The sequence below is a fragment of the Peromyscus eremicus genome, chromosome 4, assembly GCF_949786415.1.
Source record: "Peromyscus eremicus chromosome 4, PerEre_H2_v1, whole genome shotgun sequence".
In the NCBI taxonomy this organism is placed as follows: Eukaryota; Metazoa; Chordata; class Mammalia; order Rodentia; family Cricetidae; genus Peromyscus; species Peromyscus eremicus.
The window spans coordinates 135,037,819-135,057,030 of NC_081419.1; the positions used below are offsets into that span (position 1 = coordinate 135,037,819).

General features: G+C 41.0%; 1 protein-coding gene across 1 annotated transcript in view; it reads right to left on the bottom strand.

Annotated features, from left to right (window-relative positions):
• The window catches only part of Ptprt (protein tyrosine phosphatase receptor type T), an 805,504-nt gene that overhangs the window by 118,380 nt on the left and 667,912 nt on the right, over positions 1-19,212 (bottom strand). The window contains exon 15 of the mRNA XM_059258971.1: positions 14,803-14,951. Coding sequence (XP_059114954.1) covers positions 14,803-14,951 — 149 coding nt within the window. The remainder of the gene's footprint in view (positions 1-14,802; positions 14,952-19,212) is intronic.

Here is a 19,212-nt window from a genome sequence, read left to right on the forward strand (position 1 = left end):
TTATATCTATAGATTAGTACATGTCTCAAATCTCACCAAAGAAGCTGCATTATGTAGTAGATAGCAATTAACACCATTGATTCTTTCTCCTCCTGTATGCATATGCCATATCTCTTGTAGAGAAATGGAGTCTGCCCCTCAAGTCTCTTCAAGTTAAGTTGGCCTATGACTGCTCCCAATGATGATAGGCAGCAGTGATGCTGGAACATAGACCTCATTTTTTAGATAATTGGCATTCTTCCCGACTTTCCTGAAATACACTCTCTGGGGGAAGCTGGTGATGATAGAAGACATCTGATTACTCTGAGCCTTCCATGCTATAACGAAGCCTGTCAATGCATGCGGAGAGACGGTATTAGCTTGTTCCAGATGTTTGAGTCATTTTAGCCCTGGAATCAGACATGCAAACAACAGAGTCATTTGGCCATTTCATCCCCAGCAGATGCTACCTGAGAAAGAACTGAAGTGCTAGACATAAGGCCCAAGGGGAGCTGTCATAGCCATTTCCAGCCACTCAGGACATCCTAGCATTATCAAGAAGCAGCAAATATCCCCTACACTCTGTCCAAACTCCTGGCCCACCAAACTGTGGACAAAACATAGTGACTGATATTTCTCATGCCATCAAATTTTGATGTGGTAGATAAAGAGTGGTCACTTGGGTCTCCTTTTCTGCCTTGACTGATTCTGACTTTTGTTTCGGTAAAATCCAATTCCTCCACAATATTTTTCTTAACCAATGGAGCCTATTCACATTTCCTACAGGTGTACATCTCACCTATATATCACATCCCATCTAGAAATCTCTCTCGTTACCTAGAAAACCAAATAGCTCCAGATGCTTTCCTTTTTAACTAGTAAGTAAGTTTCACTAATTATAGAAAGCCTGTGGTTCTCAGAGCAAGAGGGAAGCTGCCTCTCCATGGCTACATGGACCATATCTGTGTAACAAGTGCTCATGGTCAATAGGACACCATCAAATAAGTACACCACGTCTACATGTGCAGCCAGCCAGCCAGGTGAGAAACAAATCTGCTGTTACTTGTTATAAGTGTTGCTTTGCTATTTCTCTTGCCTTCTCTATTTTGCCAGCAAGCAGTCAAACTGAGATTTCCCTATTCGTATGCACTTTCAAGACCTCTCATTTACAGCCTTTACTGCTCAAGGGATCGGGGGGGGGGGGGTGGTGGATTAGGTCACACTCTCCGACTATCTAGTGACTAAGTTTCAAAGGCTCGTTTGACTAACAACTCCCAGAATTCCAGGAACCATGAAAATGAATGTGTAAAATAATTTTGAGTACTGGAATTCTGAGGTTGGTGATAAATGCAACAGACGGGCTAAGATCTGGGCGACATCTGATTGGCAAAGGAACATCTGATCCATTTCTCCACCTGTATCCACTCATAGATGTTGAAAATAGTACAACCATACGTGGCACCATCTATGCCAAATATTCCTTTCAGTTTTTTGAGCACATAGTGTTTCTCTGCCTAATTCTTATCTATCTATCCATCCACTTGCTACAAAGAGTTTTGAGTACCTATTCTGTGACAGACATTGTACTACATGCTGAGGACAGGGGAGCGATAAACCACAAATGCTTTTCCCCACCTTGGAACTTTCATAAAATAGATCTTAGAAAAATGTGTCTGAAAACTGCAGTCAGCCTTGAGGGGAAAAATGGGGAAACACAACAGAGTGATACTGTTGATAAAAGGGAAGGAGTTGGATAAAGGGATTAGAAGATTAAAAAATACTTGAGTCAAGAGCTGAAATGATCAATTAGGGGCTGGAACTTATTTTTGTGATGGGTCAGGGAGTAAATATTTTAGGATTTGTGGGTCAAGTGGTCTCTATGGCAACTAACTACAGTATCACAGCACAAAAATAGTTACAGAAATATTCAAACCGGTGGGGCTGGAGAGATGACTCACTGGTTAAGAGCACTCACTACTCTTCTGAAGGTCCCGAACTACAGTATCATAGCACAAAAATAGTTATAGAAATATTCAAACCGGTGGGGCTGGAGAGATGACTCACTGGTTAAGAGCACTCACTACTCTTCTGAAGGTCCCGAGTTCAATTCTCAGAACCCACATGGTAGATCACAACTGTTTGATGCTGTCTTCTTGTGTGCAGATGTACATGTAGACAAAGTACCCACTTACATAAAATACATAAATAAAATAAATCTAAAGAAAGCTGCTGTGGATATCATTCTGTATAAATAAAACACTGATTGGCCAGTAGCCAGGCAGGAAGTATAGGCAGAACTAGCAGAGAGGAGAGAGGAAAAGGAGAGGAAGGTAGAGGAGAGGAGACACCAGCTGCCGTTCAGGGAGCATCATGTAGAGGCAACAGGTAAAGCCACGGAACACGTGGCAACATACAGACTAACAGAAATGGGCTTAGTATAAGAGTAAGAGCTAGACAATGGTACGCCTGAGCTAATGGCTGAGCAGTTTAAATAATATAAGAGTTGGTGTGTTTATTTTATAAGTGGGCTCTGGGACTGGCGAGGCTTGGTGGGGGCTGGAGAGAAATTCTCCAGCTACAGAAAGCTGCAATTTGCTTGAAAATATACAAACAAGCATGACTATGTTCTAATAAAACTTTATTTATATTAATAGATACCTTAGGCTAGATCTGGCCTGTCTACCACAGTCTAGATAGAGAAATGGCATAGATAAAATTCTATGAGAAAGGACAGCATAGCTGAAGTTCACAGAAAAGGGCAGTAAGATGTGAAAGCCTGGGAGATGTGAATAGTTTAAGATTTCAGGATGTTACCTTTGGCCCTTATCCTAAACTTTGGTTTAAAAAGATATCCCTGGTTATTATGGGAAAATGGAGTAGAGAAACACAAGAATGGATATAGAAATTATTTATTATTTTTTGTTATTGTCTTAGTTAGGGTTTCTATTGCTGCAATGAAACACTATGACCAAAAAGCAAGTTGGGGAGGAAAGGGTTTATGTGGCTTACACTTCCACATTGCTGTTCATCACTGAAGGAAGTCAGAACAGGAACTCAAGCAGGGCAGGATCCTGGAGGCAGGAAATGATGCAGAGGCCATGGAGGGGTGCTGCTTACTGGCTTGCTTCCCGTGGCTTGTGCAGCTTGCTTTCTTGTAGCATCCAGGATCACCAGCCCAGGGATGGCCACACCTACCATTTGGGCTGGGCCCTCCCCATTGATCACTAATTGATAAAATGTCTTAAAGCTGGATCTCCTGGAGGCACTTCTTCAACTGAGGCTCCTTTCTCTGATGACTCTAGCGTGTGTTAAGTTGACACACAAAACCAGCCAATACAGTTATTATATATTATTTATGGACCATGATATTTTACTGAGGTAAGAGGTGATGATGGCTTGGGCAGAGATGAATAGAGAGAGTAGATATTGAGAAAAATACATGAGTTCTAGATATATTGAAAGTTCAGAATAAGCCATCCTTTTTAAAAAATTAGTTTTGTTCTAAATTTTTTAGCAAGAATCCCACATAGGTCAGGTCAGTATCAACTTTGCTATATAGGTGAGGCTAATCTTGAACTTTTAACCCTCTACCCCCAGTTTCCCAGTGCTTGAATTGCAGGTGTGAGCCATCATACCTGGGGCAGGTGGGTAGAAGAGGGAATATGGGGGTATAACGGACACTAAAGACCTTTCAAAGAAGTCATATGGAACCTTACTGCTGTAGAATACACACACACACACACACACACACACACACACACACACACACACACAAGTATAAAAAATTTCTAAATAGAGTTGCCCTATAACTGGTGACAATGCCCCTGCCAGATACCACAGGTTAACAAATAAAAAGCTCAATGCCATGAATGGTTTGTTGGACATATAGGTCCCACAGAACCTCAAACATTATAGGCTGTTGTCAGTGTTTCTGGTTACCCTCCGGAACTTGACAATAAGAATCTTCACTGAAGACACCATACACTTGAGTCAGAGAACATGAAAAAAAAAATGGGCTGGTACTGATACAGAGCCATATTCCTACTGGGCAGTTTTTACAGTGTCAGAAGGTGCTATTCACACTACCAGTATAAAGTGATGGCCAGTCATCTACGATAACTTTTGGCCTGGCAGGACAGGCCTACTTGTGCAGTAGTGGTATGAATGTCATGGGAGTAACTAACCATTTTTTGATGGACTTAAGGTCCACTCCACAAGTTTAAACTCCTAAGTGGCACCGTTATCAGGGACAAGAACCTGGGGGTAGACAAGGCTTATGACCTAGGGGAGGACCTATCATTATTATTATGCTAAATAGACATAGAATGAAACTAAGTTCTCATAACTAACCATTACATGCATTGATTAGTGCATCTCTCAACCCTTATCAGAGAAGCCGCTTTTGGCTGTAGATGGTGATTAATACAGAGACCCACAACTGGTTAAGGTGCAAAGAATGAAAGCCGGTAGAATGCTCACATTGAAATTGGACATCTATGGCACATTCCCTTTTCCCAAACCTCAGAGATCATTGCAGAAGAGGGGGTGGAAGATTATAGGAGTCAGAGGCACTTGGATCCTCAGTTTCTCTATTTATTTATAGCAGTGTCTTTAATCACCTTGTGTATAAGGCAGAGTTAACATTTGTGTCTCCAGGACATTTTCTGATGGATTTCAAGAACCCAGCTTCAGCTGCCTACCTGACACCTCTTCAGTGACTCACTAGTACCTCAAACCTAATGGCTGAGATTTAAGCACCACCCACTCCAACCAAAACCTGCTTCCAATCTGGCCTGTTCCTTGGTTTATCATCTCAGCAGCAGCATCAGCCACCTGGAGCAAGAATAAAACAGGAAAGATGTGCTCCAGGACTAAGATCCAGGTACCTCAGTGGTTAGAAGTTGAGGGGGAAAAAAGAGCACCCGCTAAAGAAGAAAGAGAAAACGGTTGTAGAAAAGAGTGAGAAACAAGGAGAGTAGGAAAGTCAAGTAAAGGAATTGTTACTAGAAGGAGGGGCTGCTGACAGGTCAATCCCATAAGCCCTTGCTTCAAACCCAGGCTTGCTTTCTTTGGGACCTACATGACCTTGATCAAGTAAGCTACTTCAACTCTCTGAGGTTCCTTTAACCTCACCACATGATTACTTCTAATATTACATGAAATGAGGCATTCAAAGCACCTTGTCCAGTAATTACTCACAAAGTGTTAGGTAGTAGAATTATCTGTGGTTTTCACCTATCCAGGCTGTAGCTTAGAGCTGAGGAGATTAAAAAAGAAAAAATGGTCTCTGAGACTTGGTTTATCCTGCTACCTAGCAACTACTTATTTACATTTCCAGCATCTTTTCTTTATCCCTGATTACTCTAAGAAGTACTTTCTAAGTGCCCTGTTATAACTCAGGACCACCTGTGAAGTGTGGAGGATGCCTCTATTTTCTTCTGGAGATTCAGTGGCCTAGCAGAAATTGTCAGCAGCACCTTCAGCTTTGTTGCCGCACTGATGTCCTTTTGAAAAGCTATTGGGAAGGAATGGCTGTGCCAGCTCATGGTCCCTGTCGGTGACGAAATGCTGTCCCCATTCCTGCAATGCAAAGATGAAGCTGTGCAACTCAAGGAGGCCACGAGCCCAGATTCAGCCCAAAGCCAGGGCACCTGGTACTACGGTCATTCAGCTTTCAGATAGGTTAGCCTTCCTGGAATGTGAATTTAGCTTGGACACAGATGTGAGGTCCTTACTTAGTAAGTTTCAACTACCATATGCTTTCAGCAGAGTGCACTGGACTCTGCCTCTGAGTCTGTGATGCTCCAGACACATCCAAGCTGTTTTACCTTTCACCTGGGACAAGTCTTCTCTTGCATGGCCTTTAAGTGAGCAGTTGCTAACTCAGTTAGACAGAGTTAATTACCTGCTGAGCCTCTGACTGGCATTCCAGGGACACTATACATGCCTTTCCTCTATCACTTACCATATTTATTGAAACGGATCCACTTACAAGTCTCCTCATGGAGGAGAGTAATATCCTTGAAGGCAGAGACCGTGTCTTATTTATCTTTACAATCCCTATAATATTTCCCCTATAGTCGACATTCAATGAATATTTAAAGGAACACCTCAGCTACTCCCATAACGAGGAGATGAAAAGGATAATTCAATTTGAGAAAGTTCTATTTGTGCAGAAATCAGATTGGGGACAGGGGGATGTATGCAGAAACTACCAGAAGACAAGCCACTAATGATTATACAGTATACACAGCATTTGAACCCTTTGAAGAAAGCTATTGAGTAAGAGCTAGATGGCTGCAGACAACAAACTATTCTTAATTCCATTAGTGACTTAATGAATGATCTTTAGAAACTACCCCCCAGGACCAAATTATCCACCTCTAATAAAAGAAGCCTGGATCAGACAATATCTTAGACATTTCTTAATTTTTACTATTTATTGTGCTACATCCATTTTTGTTCAAAAAATTTCTGAGCAATTTGCCACAATCTAACTCCTTAGTGTTTGTAATGGACAATGTGTCCACTTTCTTAAGGGCCACTTACATTCCCATTTCTCTCTTCCAAAGAGCAAACAATTCCACACAACTCTGGGTTTCCAGGGGTTTAATAAGTGTGTCCTTTATCTGTCAGTCAAGTGGATGATTGCAAAATATTCAATAATCCCTGTAAAATATTCAATAAAACTGGAGGTGGCAAGCTTGTAACATTCAATTCTTCTCCCAGATTCAATTTAATCCCAGAGCAACCAGAAAAGATAATTGTTCCTGCAAACAGAATTTCTGCACTTCTTTTTTTGCATTTCTCTGTGCGAGGCTCTGTTGAGCTCTGGGTTTTTGCTGTGTGACTCATCATTGCTTTGTCTTGGAAATTTCCACTCCTTCAATCTTGACTCTTAGGTTGTTCACTTTCCAGGTAAAAGGAGAGGAAAATCCCATATGGTTGAGAGAGAACCCTTGACAGGGGGAGTTTTAGTTGTATTGACACATGCTAGGACCCTTCAGGTCAAATATCTGAAGGACAGCAATGTCCTCTTGAAACAGCCATTCCAGGGAAAGGAGCAGTTGGAGCTTTCCCACCCAGGGAGCCTGTAACTTTGTTAATATCGTAGATAACTTAGCAAAGAAGACACAAGAGCTCCAGAGTCTGACAGACCTTGGCTTTACCTTGAGCTAGTGATTGTTAAACTTGAACTTCACTGGAATTACCTGAAAGGCATATTGAAAGTGTATATCCCTAAGCATTTGCCCTGCTGATGGTGCTCATTCAGAGACAGGGCTTTGGGACACACCACTTTAAGTGGATGACTCAATGTCTGTGGACTTGAGTTTCTTTTCTTTATGAACTTGCAAATAAATAAAAATATCTCATGCCAAAATTAACCAGACCCAAACTCTATACAGCTCAGTTGACTTCTATACAGTTAGAAAGGGCTTAAGTTTCTTTGTCTATAAAATGACAATAAAAATGCCAATCTTCCATAAGGCGGTATAAAGGACTAACCACTCCTTTATGAGGACAGAGGTGTCAGACAGACCTAAGTTTTAGGTCTAACTCTAACATTTAAAGCTACAAAGTTTTAGGAGCTCTATTTATTTCTATTTTTAAATCTTGGTTCCTTCATCTTTAAATCATCAGTTTACAATATTTATTTAATCCTCTCAATATGCTAATGATGTTAATAAATACGATATTAAGTATTCTGCATTGAAATGAGGATATCATTAACTATTTTTAAAGATTTATTTATTCTTATTTTATGTGTATAAGTCTTTTACCTACATGCATTTTTGTGTATTGTAGGTGTATCTGGTGCCCACAGAGGCCAGAAGGTAGCACTGGATCCCATGGAACTGGAGTCATTAATGATTGTGAACCACCACATGAGTATTTGGAACTGAACCCAGGTCCTCTGCAAGAGCAGCAAGTGTTTTTAACCTCTAATCCGTTTATCCAGCCACAATATCATTAATTCCTGAATAAGGATAATGATTATTATAACTATAAACAAACATTTTCCCTTTGTGAGATTCCAGACCTGGAAGAGTAAATGATGTCAGTGGTGACACAGTTGGAAGTAACACATAACTTGGTGGACTTGATATAAATAAGATATCAAATCCTTTCTCCTTTTGGGTCTGAAAAGTCATTTTCACATAGGCAGGATGTGCCAGCCCTGGCTGAAACAATGGTATCTACAGTAGGCAGGCATGTGATGGATACTTGGACATTAATTCAAGCATAAACAGTATATTTGGAATGCCAGTTTGGAATCCAGAGTGAGGATGAAGACAGTTCTCTGAAGTCCTAGCCCGGAATAGTGTCATGGTTATCTTGGGAACTCTACTTTATGAGTATGGGTCAAACAGACAGAAGGGCCAATTGAGGTTTTGAGCAGATTGAAAACAGGGATGTGTATGTAGCCTGATAACTGAAGTGGGACTATTTAGCCTGTATGAAGGCCTGGGTGCAGGGGAAACTTCAGACTAATAGTTAAACAGATGGGGTGGGGGTGGGTGCCACAGGAAGAGAAAGATTGGTTCCATTACCCTATCCAACACCAGAGGGCAGACAAAGCCAGCACTGGGCTACTGATTGGTACATAGGTGGAAAAACAGAAACAAATGAGTTGAAATTATAGTGACAGATTTCAAGTTCATAGAAGATGAAATTCACTCTGAGAAAAGCGTAAGGGTCTGGAATTAGAGAAATCTTAGTATGAATCCTAATTCCATCATTTATTCATTGATTGATTCATTCATATAAATAAATTGTCCATGAGTCTCTGATGGCCAGAGACTTGGGCAACGGCAAGTGTATGTTCTTACAAGAAACCACAGAGAACCCAGGAACCATGCTCAAGATTTTAGGCTATATTATTTATAACACCAGGGTAAAAATTCTACCTAGCCATGTTGCTTGGGACTAGATAAAATATATATGAAAGTATTTAGCAAACAAAACAAAACAAAACAGACCCAGATAAGGTCTTCAGTGGAGGAAACAGTCATCAACATCACATACCAAGTCCACAATTACACCAGAAAAAGCCAAGACTCATTTCTGTCGCTGGCTCACCTTCCCAAGGAATTCACCACAATCCCCTCCAGTCCGGGTTACATTTTAAAGTCCTCATCTATCTTCCCAATGTCAATGTCTCTAGTTACAGAATGTATTTCTAAAATAAATCAGGCTGCATTTCACCGGGTGCTTCCTTCTGCCTGCCCCATCTCTGCTCAACCATCCTATGAGGGAATCAAACTTAAACATTCCCTGACTTGAGCCCAAAGAAATCCTTTTATGAGTTTTGTCTGTTGAGTGACAGGGACATGCCTCAGGCTTCGGGGCTACTCTCATCATCATCAGAAGAAAACAGCTCCTGAAGCATTTCTGCTTGGACTGAAATGAACCAGGAGAAGATGACACACGAATACATAAGATGAAGAAGACGTAAGCACAATATGCAAGGACAGCACCCGAAGAAACACCCAGAAAAGGACAAAAGATCAGAGGGAAAACTTATCAATATGCAAGATAGTAAGATCAAAATCAAATTACTAAAGAAAAGGCAGTGTTTCTTTAAATGGAAAACAATGCACATTTTTGTTCTTGAAATGTACTCTTAGGTGTATTTTGGTCACAAAGATGGAGAAGAGTCCTAGAGCTCTTTGTGCAGAATGCTTTATCACAAAGTCATACAACAAAGATGCTCATTGTCTGGACCTCTGTTTTCCTGCCCTGTGGTGAGCCAGGGGCCAGAAGCCATTCCTGTTCATTTCTTTCTGTATCTTCTTGCAGATTGCTCCAGCTCAGTAATAATGAGGGTGAGACCACTGATCTAGGGTCTTGCTTTTCTAGGAATCTCCTAGAGGGACAATTCCTGCTGAACCTGTTTGTGAGAGTATCTACTGGGCAGGTGCACCTGCAGCAAGAGTTTGGATGAATAGAGGAGATGGGAGGAGGCACTGTCCTCCCACTCTGCAGGGCTATTTTGCCTTTGTGTCTTTTCTATCCAGCTTCAGGGTAGAGGGATTGATGAAGATTAAAGACAAAGATGTCCAATTTGCAAAGAGGAATGTGTGCTTTTGGATGCAGATTTCTTTAACAATTCTTCAAAGAATTTTAGGGAGATGTTTTAATATATGAATGTATAGTTTACTGTCAAGTAGTTTCAGTAATAAACATATGGTCAGGACAGGGTTGCTGCCAGGCTAGACTTAAATGCTCGTCACAGAGCCCAGCACCTCCTGACAATCAAACTGGCTTCACAGCAGTATCTAGATACAGACCTCTGTGTTCAACAGAGAGGTGGTGGCAGCTTTTGCTCACATGGTAGAAAATTTACCCGCCCTATCACTGGGGAATAGTGCTGTCTGTCTCTACCAGTACCAAAGAGCTCATTCAGTAAAGCTGGCAATTGCCAAGCTACAATAATGGCTCTGGTTTGAGGGAGGATAACTCCATTTGGCTCCTGATCTCGTCTGTACTATTTCTGCACTGTGTGACTTTGGGCTTGTTTACTTTATCTGCCTCAAACCTGGTGTCCTCATTTTCAAAATGGAGGCAATATAGAAATTGCATAATTCTGAGGAAGTCTGAGAAGAATTTGCAAAAAGCCACGGAGCCAATGCATAGCAGGTACTCCCTCAAGTTAGCCTCCTCTTTGAGTGTTTGCTACCAGGAAGTTGAGAGACAGATTGATAACTAAAAGTTAGTAACTTTTGCAGGCACCTGCACACACATACACACACATACACATTCACATACATAAATAAAAAGATATAATAAATATATCTTGAAAATGTTATCTGTGAGGTGTGTTCCTAATTTATAACAACTTGTCTCAAACTGTTCCTGACTTAGCAGAGCACTTAATGGTTCAATGTCTAGTGATTTCAATATGATCTAGCCGGTATATCTATATTCAATTATGATATAATTATATTATAATGTTTCATTGACTTTCTTCTTTTTATTTATAATTTTCTGATCTTAATTTTTTTACTATTATTTTATCATTGGTGCTCTTGTTGGGCATTTCCCTAAATTCTTGGCAGAACTATGTAGATAGGCTTTAACTGATACAAGGAAAAAAATGTATTCTGGTTATGACCTGTCAAAGACCATGTACTTTGTACCACCATTTCCTTACTTGTAGAATAGGCACCATATTAAACCTATAAGTTATCCACGACATGGAAATAAGGATCTACTGTTGAAATGTGTTGCACAAATAAAACTATTTCTCTGGAGGCTGGAGAGATGTCTCAGTGGTTAAAGGCTCTTGCTTGCTGCTCTTCCAAAGGACCCGAGTTTGGTTCTCAGTGCCCAAATCAGGTGGTTCACAGTCTCCTGTAACTCTAGCTCCATGGGAGTGCAGTCAAGGTTAGCCAGTGAACAAAGAAGTCTAAACACAGTATGAGAAAGGTGAACAAGCTCCCGTGTCCTAGGGATACAACTGTGATTTCGTTTGAAACATTTTATTCTGTCTGAAAATGAGCCAGGAGAAGACACACAAATACAGAAGATAAAGAAGCAGATATAAGCATGATATATGAGGCTAGTACTTGAAGAAAGACCCAGAAAACAATCCCAGTGAGCTAAAGATCACAGGAAAAAAATTACAAGTACTCAAGGCAGCCAAGATCACAATCAGATTACCTAATAAAAGCCAGCTTTTCTTTAAATGGAAAACAATGCGCATTGTTTGTCCTTGAAATGTTTCATGCACTGCTTTTAAAAGAATACCTAAGCACTCCACAGCAACAGCCCATATCTGACAGAGCCCTGTCACCCTGCTGTCCCAGAGGTCATTGTTCCTATACAATATTGGGAGGCTTGACTGAATAGATGTTGCCAAACGTAGCAGTCACTGGTGATAGATAAGGCTAGAACACAGACCTAAGCAGGAAGAGGCAGAATTTGCATAAAGCTAGGGCTCACATGCTCAATAATGAAATAATTGCCTAAAGCATGTCCTTCTACAATCTTACCCAATGTAACAACAGTTCACCTGCTCTTCCTCTCTCAATGCTGCCTCAAAATTTGCACATAATCTCAGTCACTCTTAAAGATGCCAATTCAGAAGCCAGACAACCACCTCCCTAATGTCACGAAAATAGATTCAATTTTACACACATCAGGGTGATTTTAGAAACAATTTCTACATCTCCAGTGTACGCATTACTTACACATTCCCCCTTCAAATCTCATCCCAGTGGTTCCATAGGGCATTCTAAAAGTTACCTGATGCATTTTAGGGCATTCAAAAAAAGAAAAAATCCCCAGAGTGTCTTTACAGCTGCAGCCCTAGATACTAGATGCGCAGAAAGAATTCTAAAATATTCAATGATTCAAACAAATGCAAGATTTCATAATAACTGAATATAACCAGTCAATTGAAAGATTTTTTCGTCTTTTAAAAAGGAATATCATTAAAAATAAATATATATACACAGAGACATAGGAGTTCATATGGTTTTCTGTATGTGTGTGTATACAAATGTAAAATATGGACACCTCACACATCAAATTGTTTGAGAAGACTATCCTTGATCTTTAAAATGCCTCATCAGATTCCACTGAATGTTCTTCCCCTTTCTTTCTCTTAAGTGAAGAATCCACCCCAATCTTTAGCATTTTTATCTGGAGGGTCTAACTTTTTGTCCATAGTGAAAACAGTGGTGATATTTCTCTTTGAAATCCAAGAAATCAGTGTGACCTAGGTTGTTTTCCCATGTGACTAGCAAGCTTGAGATTAAATACCTACAATTGCAGGGTCACAGTGATTGTCAAGCTTCTTGGACCACAATCTTTCAGCATCTGATGCCTTTCCAAGGTGCTTTTATAACAAGAAAAAAGTATGCACACGAGGCTGAGCTCTACAGGAGAAGTTTGGGATGAGTCAGTATCACTAGGCCCAGTTTCAAGAAAAACTTGCAAGGCTCAAAGTAGAAGGGCCAGGGACAACTCAGTGCACCTCAGCACCAGCCTTTCTTCAAGGTCATGCCAGGCCTGTTTCCTACTCATCCCTCCTGTGCCTTTCCAGTTCTTTGTCGGTCTCCCCCTTCAGCATCCTTAGGAAGTACATGAGTCCATGTAATTCACTTATATTAAGGCAGGAAAGGGCTGTGTGCAGGATTAAGCAGATCACAGATAGCCTCTCATCTCTAAGAAGAAGCAAAAATTAAATATTTGTTCATAAGATCATCAGTATATTTTTAGATTTTTGTTGTAAAAGCCATATTCAACTCCCTCCTCCCACCCCAAGACAGGGTTTCTCGGTGTACTTTTAGTGCCTGTCCTGGATCTCACTCTGTGGACCAGGCTGGCCTCAAACTCAGAGATCTGCCTGTCTCTGACTCCCAAGTGCTGAGATTAAAGGCGTGCGCCACCACCGCCTGGCTAAACCTTCCAAGTTTTATGCGGCACTCCAGCTTAGGGGTCTTAAATCCATGAGATGATCTATGTGACTCTGGGAAGTTGAAACAAAAATCTCTTCCCTACAAAATAGGCTTTGCAAAACTAAGTATCCCATAGGATTGTGGTGAAAAGGAGACGAGAGGGTCTGCATCATAGATGGTGTTATATATATATCATCATAGATGGTTTTCTTTTACTATTTCATGTTCTCATCACTCCACATGCCCCAGAAAGACCATATCTAAAGTAGTCTTTACAAAATGTGGTTCCTTCTGTCTATAATGTATAAGATATGTAGTGAAAAGTGATTGTATTATTATCAAATCCAGGAAAGAACTAGCTTATAGCATGGTTGAAAGATAAGAATGAAAAGCAGCTTTCTCAAACCTGGCCACCAAACCAGGCTTATAACTACCCAGCCTTGGAGTGCTCCTTTGGATGAATCAACCGTGGAATCTAAACTACTTATATTAGCCAAGGATGCCTTATTAACTCCATGAAGATGAAGATAGTTTTGACCTAATAGAACTGTTTAGGGCTCAGGAGGTACAACTTCCAGTAGGTACATGGAACCCTGAGCTTTAGGATTTTAGAAATTGTTTCTTAAATATTAGGGACGAAGATAGAAACATTCCATGACTCATCTGCCTTACACAGTACATGCGAGATAGTTTTGAAAATTGTCAGCCACTAAATTCAGTACAGTATGCTTTTTGCCTTAAGGTCACAATCCTTCTCCTCCTCCTCCTTTGTAACTATTATTATTTTTAACTACCTGTCTCTATTTAGGATGACTTGTTCCCATTCCATCTGCTTAGGCATAGATTCTGTTTTTTTCTCGTTTTTGTTTGTTTGTTTTTTTTTTTTTGAATATGTGGTTTATGGGTATGTGTACATTCACGTGTATTTGCATGTGTGTGCTTGTGCATGCATGTGGACATCAGCAGTTGGTATCTTATAACTTCCCCAATCACTCCCTACCTTATTTCTGGAGGTAGGTTCTCTCACTGGACTTGGAGCTCACTGATTAGGCTAGACTGACTGACCAGCAAGCCCCAGGGAGTCCCCTTGTTTCTAGCTCTCCAGTGTTGAGCTTACTGGCACATACCACCCAGACTAACATTTTCTTTGGGTGCTGGGATCCAAACTCAGGTCTTCATGCTCATGTGGCATGTCCATTGGCTGAGCCCCCTCCCCAGTCCCATGTTCTTAATTATTCTTTTTTACATCAGGTTGGGCTACCCCAAAGCTTTGCCAGGGAGAAGACCCTTCCTCTCTGATATCCCAGGAAAGGATTCTGATCCCACAGTTCACTGGACTTAGTCATTGTGAGTGATCCACAGGAGAGGCACCAGGACCCAAATTGACACTGTACTCTATTCACTGTAGTTGACTTACTGAATCCATTAACATCCTGAGAACTGGAGGAGAAGCCTTCATCATTGCGGTTGGCGCTGAGCTTGGTGGTGGGCTTGTCAGCTGAGGCCACGGGGCCCATCTCCCTCTGGGCTCCAGTCTGTGTCTCCTTCTGCTTCTTAGCCAGCTTCCTTTGGGACATGTGCAAGGGAAAAATCACAGTCAGATGGTTCTAGTTGCATTCGAGGGCTGGGAAGGTAAGTTAGTCTCTTTTCCCATCCCCCATTCTCAACACCATATTTAGTTCATCCAACAGAAGCAGAGGCAAGGCAGGCTGTCCAATGTTCAGGGTCAAGTGAACACAAGCCTTCCTGAAACTGGAGATCATTTCCATTTAGTAGTTGTTGAATCTGTACCAATGAGCATGCTATATATTTGAGCTTATAATGAGAAATCAATGAGTCTCTGTGATTCTTCCCCCACTTTCTCTTTGGAGGGAGGAGAGGTCAGGCTGGACCCTCTGTTTTCATGCCTCTAAACACCCTCCCCAGTAGTCCCAATGTGGAATTCTATATCTCTCTAAATTATACCAAGCAACAAATTTTTATTCCTCCCTAGGGAACTAAAAGGTCAGAGGCTTCTTTTATGGACTTAGAGGTCTGTTTTACTTGAATTTTAACCGATAGGGTTTAGATATTTCATAAGAGACACAGTCCAGCCTTCCTCAGAGATTGACTAATGAACGAATCTATCACACAGCCGTAGACTGAAGTGAGGGTTGGTGGTTGGTGAGGGTAAAGGTTAGTAATAAATTCAAAGAAAGAAAAGCCGAAGCTGGACTTGACTCATGGACGCTCCTACAGAAGCAACAGTCCCAGAGAACCAGAGAGGCATTTTTAATAATAATAGTGTAGAGGAGCATTTCTTGAAGTTTGTTGTAAATATGAATTACCTGAAGATGTAAGACAGCACCCAGAGGCCTAGATTCAGGACCAGCAGATAGCCACGAAGGTCCTCTTGTTGTCCTGACACCAAGCATTGAGGCTACACCCCCTTTGGCTCTAGGCAGACATGAATTCATAGCTTACTTCTGCTGCCTGCCTGGGGCAGGTTTATTGATCTCTGTCTATCCTGAACTCTTCTATGCATTGCACCCAATAACAGGATTGGCCTCATATAGTCATAAGGATTAAATGAGGTAGCACATACAATACACAGCGCACACTGCTTGGCATTTAGAGGACAGCGACCACATGGATGCTGCTATTAAATCTTTGCTGACTCAACCAACCATATTCTAATGTCTCAACACCCTCCCAGCAGTCCCACAGTGGAATTCTGTCTTTGAATTATATCAAGCGACAGTGACTTTGATTCCTCGCTGGGGAATGAAAAGGTCAAAGGCTTCTTCTTTTATGGATTGAAAAATCTATTTTACTTAAATTTCAACTGATGGAGCTTAGGTATTTCATAAGTGATAAAAATATGATGACCCTTCTTGAATGTGGTCCCTATGGGTTTACACATACATCTAAATATAGTCATAATGTTCCTATCAGATGAAAATCTATGGGCTAAATACGTATTTTAAGGATAAACATCTCTGAGTCTACTGCTGTAGTCTTCACAGAACCTGGCTCGAACATTAGACTTTCTTATTCTTGTTTCAGTGCAGAAAGAACTAGCATCCCAAAGAGGAGAAATTAAATGTAACATAGGAACAGTGTTCCCAATCACAGATAGGCCATTTCAAGAGTTAATGATCTCCCTGCACAAGAAGCACTAAAGGAAAGGATAAATCTGGATGGAGAAGCATGTTAGAAGAGTTTATCCGGGTCCAACTCCCAATTGACAGCCTCCTCCTAAGAACATGGGTCCAATGTGTAGGTGTAGACTACATAGAACGGCAGATGGTACCTTTAAGTGAAGATACTTTGAGAAGTCTTTATGTGTAAAAGGACTATTGAAAACGGTCATAAGGGCAGCAAGATGATATAACATAGAGACAAGCTACCCTGTTTCCTGCCTAGGAGCCCAGAGGGACAAGCACAGGAAGCCATAGTCAGAACCCTGAAGGAAAGAGTTGAAAAGAGAAGGCCAGATGGGCAGAACTTTTCTCTTAAGGGTCCGGTCTATCCTAGATGAGCACACACAGAGGAAATCATGGGCCACGATACCCTGACTCTACTTGCCCCAGCCCCTGACTTCCTATAGCAGTCCTCATTAACAGAATCTAACTAACACCTACAGGTGTCAAAGGACCCTTTGATGGAATCCCTGCAGAGCACAGCCCAGCAGTAGAAAGCATGGCAGAGAACAGGACAGGTGAATCTGGATAGAGAAGAGAATAGCTTTTACAGTTCTCATTTGGCCATAATTGAAGATCAATGTAGCCTAAAGTGGAATTCTTCATTTATTTATTCTTAAAAATTGGCCTGGGGAAGGAATTGCACTGAAGAAAAGAAACACTTTTATTTTTTTGGTCATTAATGGTTTGGCCACAGGCAGACTGTTCACAAGTAAAACTACTCCAGGTGGTCAAAGGAAAGACAAGAAATACAGCCTGGCTCAGCCTGGCCCTCTCTCACCATCATTAGGCAATCAACAGGCAAAGAGAACACCAACAAAAAGAAAAATTTTGTAGCTGATGGCATTTCAAAATTTTATTCTTCATTCATTATCAAAAAGGAGTCTGTTTAAAAATGTATATGTGACCTTCTTCATCATAAATTTGGAAGGATATACACCAGATATTTTGCCTCCATCCAAACACCCTCACATTGCTCCAGCAGGAAATAAAAGGAAATCTGATAAGAGAATTAACTTGAAAACTACAAATGAGTATGAATCAGAGCTCTGCTATTTCCTTGGAGGCAGAACTTCCAGCCAATCTCATTCCATTCAGAGTAAATAATATATAGAGAGTTGTCTTTAACACAAATCACTGGCTTCCAAAGCAATAATAATAACCAAAAGAGATCTCACTGCTTCTTAGAAAAATGAAATTTTATAGAAATGTTTGGGTAGATCCAAAAACGTGCATACATGCACGCATGCACACACACACACACACACACACACACACGCACACACACATGCATGCACACACACACACACGCACACACACATGCACACACACTACATACATACAAATGAAAAGAAAAATTGAGCCTCTCCAAAACATGAAAGTATTTAAAAATTTAAAAACTAAGCTGTAACCCTCAGCTATATGATATCTATGTTAGCCAGGTTTACATAAAAAATACCTGAGACAATGAACTTCTAAAGAAAAAAGGCTGCTTATAAGTCATTGGCTTGCTGATCCTTCTGCTTTTTTTTTTTTCTAGCAAGGGGTGCACATTTTATATGGACATGGCAGAGCAAGCAGCTCAAGATGGGAGCCAGGAAACAAAATGATTTAGATTGGCTGAGGTCTGAAAATTCCTCCCAGCGCCTTAAGGACCTTCCACTAAGACTTACAGTTTCAAAGCACCTACAACACTGTACTCTGGGCCCCAGCCCTTAATACCTAGTCCTTTGTGGGAGGGATGGGGCTCCTTCAAACCATAGTAGTGTCCTGGGTATGAGCCCACAGCTGAAACTTTGGTGATGGGAGTTCTATGTGAGTGTTTTGGCAATAGGTAAACACAGCCCTAAAGGTGGAAATGGAGCAGGCACAGAAGAAAAGAAAACACAAACTCACAGCTGGAATTCAAAATTTAAGAATTAAAACTAATCCTACTCACAGGAAAAATTGGATATTTTTTGCCATTATCACAGAATTTAACTTGTCTCTCCCATTTTATTTTTCTCCCTCTGGAGAAAAATCAAAGCTGAAAATACTCAAGACCTTCAAATTATGGTCTAGGCCTCAGCTTACCCTCCCATTCATACTTTCTAGTAAACAGCAACTACGTCCCCCACTCCATGATGTTCAATACTCGTGGCCTTGATGTGTTCTTATTCTCCACTAGGCACCTTTCTTCATCTTTCAAAGTTGAAAGTCATTCGAATGTCAGACCTCCTCTGGGGCTTCTTGCTGCTCCGCTAACAGAACTGTAATTTTCTCCTCTCAGGCTGACTCATTCTTTGAACAAATATTTGAGCACATACATGTATCAGGCTCTGCTAAACGTAAGGAAGCTGAATCTTCTTCACCTTGACCCTTTGCAAGCCGAGAGACAAACGACAAAGACAAGCACTAAATAGGTAAGTGCAGAAATATAAAACCGCAGAGACGGAGAATGCTAAGAAGAAATATTTGGCGCTACGACTGGGTTAATACTTGGTTTGAACCCTGGCAGGAGACCAGGAAGGGTTTTGAAGCCATGTCTGCTAAGCACCCATCCATTCCACGACAGTCATTCAACTCTCACCCACCAGGGTAAGCACCTCTTGGGAGAAGGGCTTTTGACTCCTTGTACCTACTCCAATTGCTTGCTGAGTATCTGG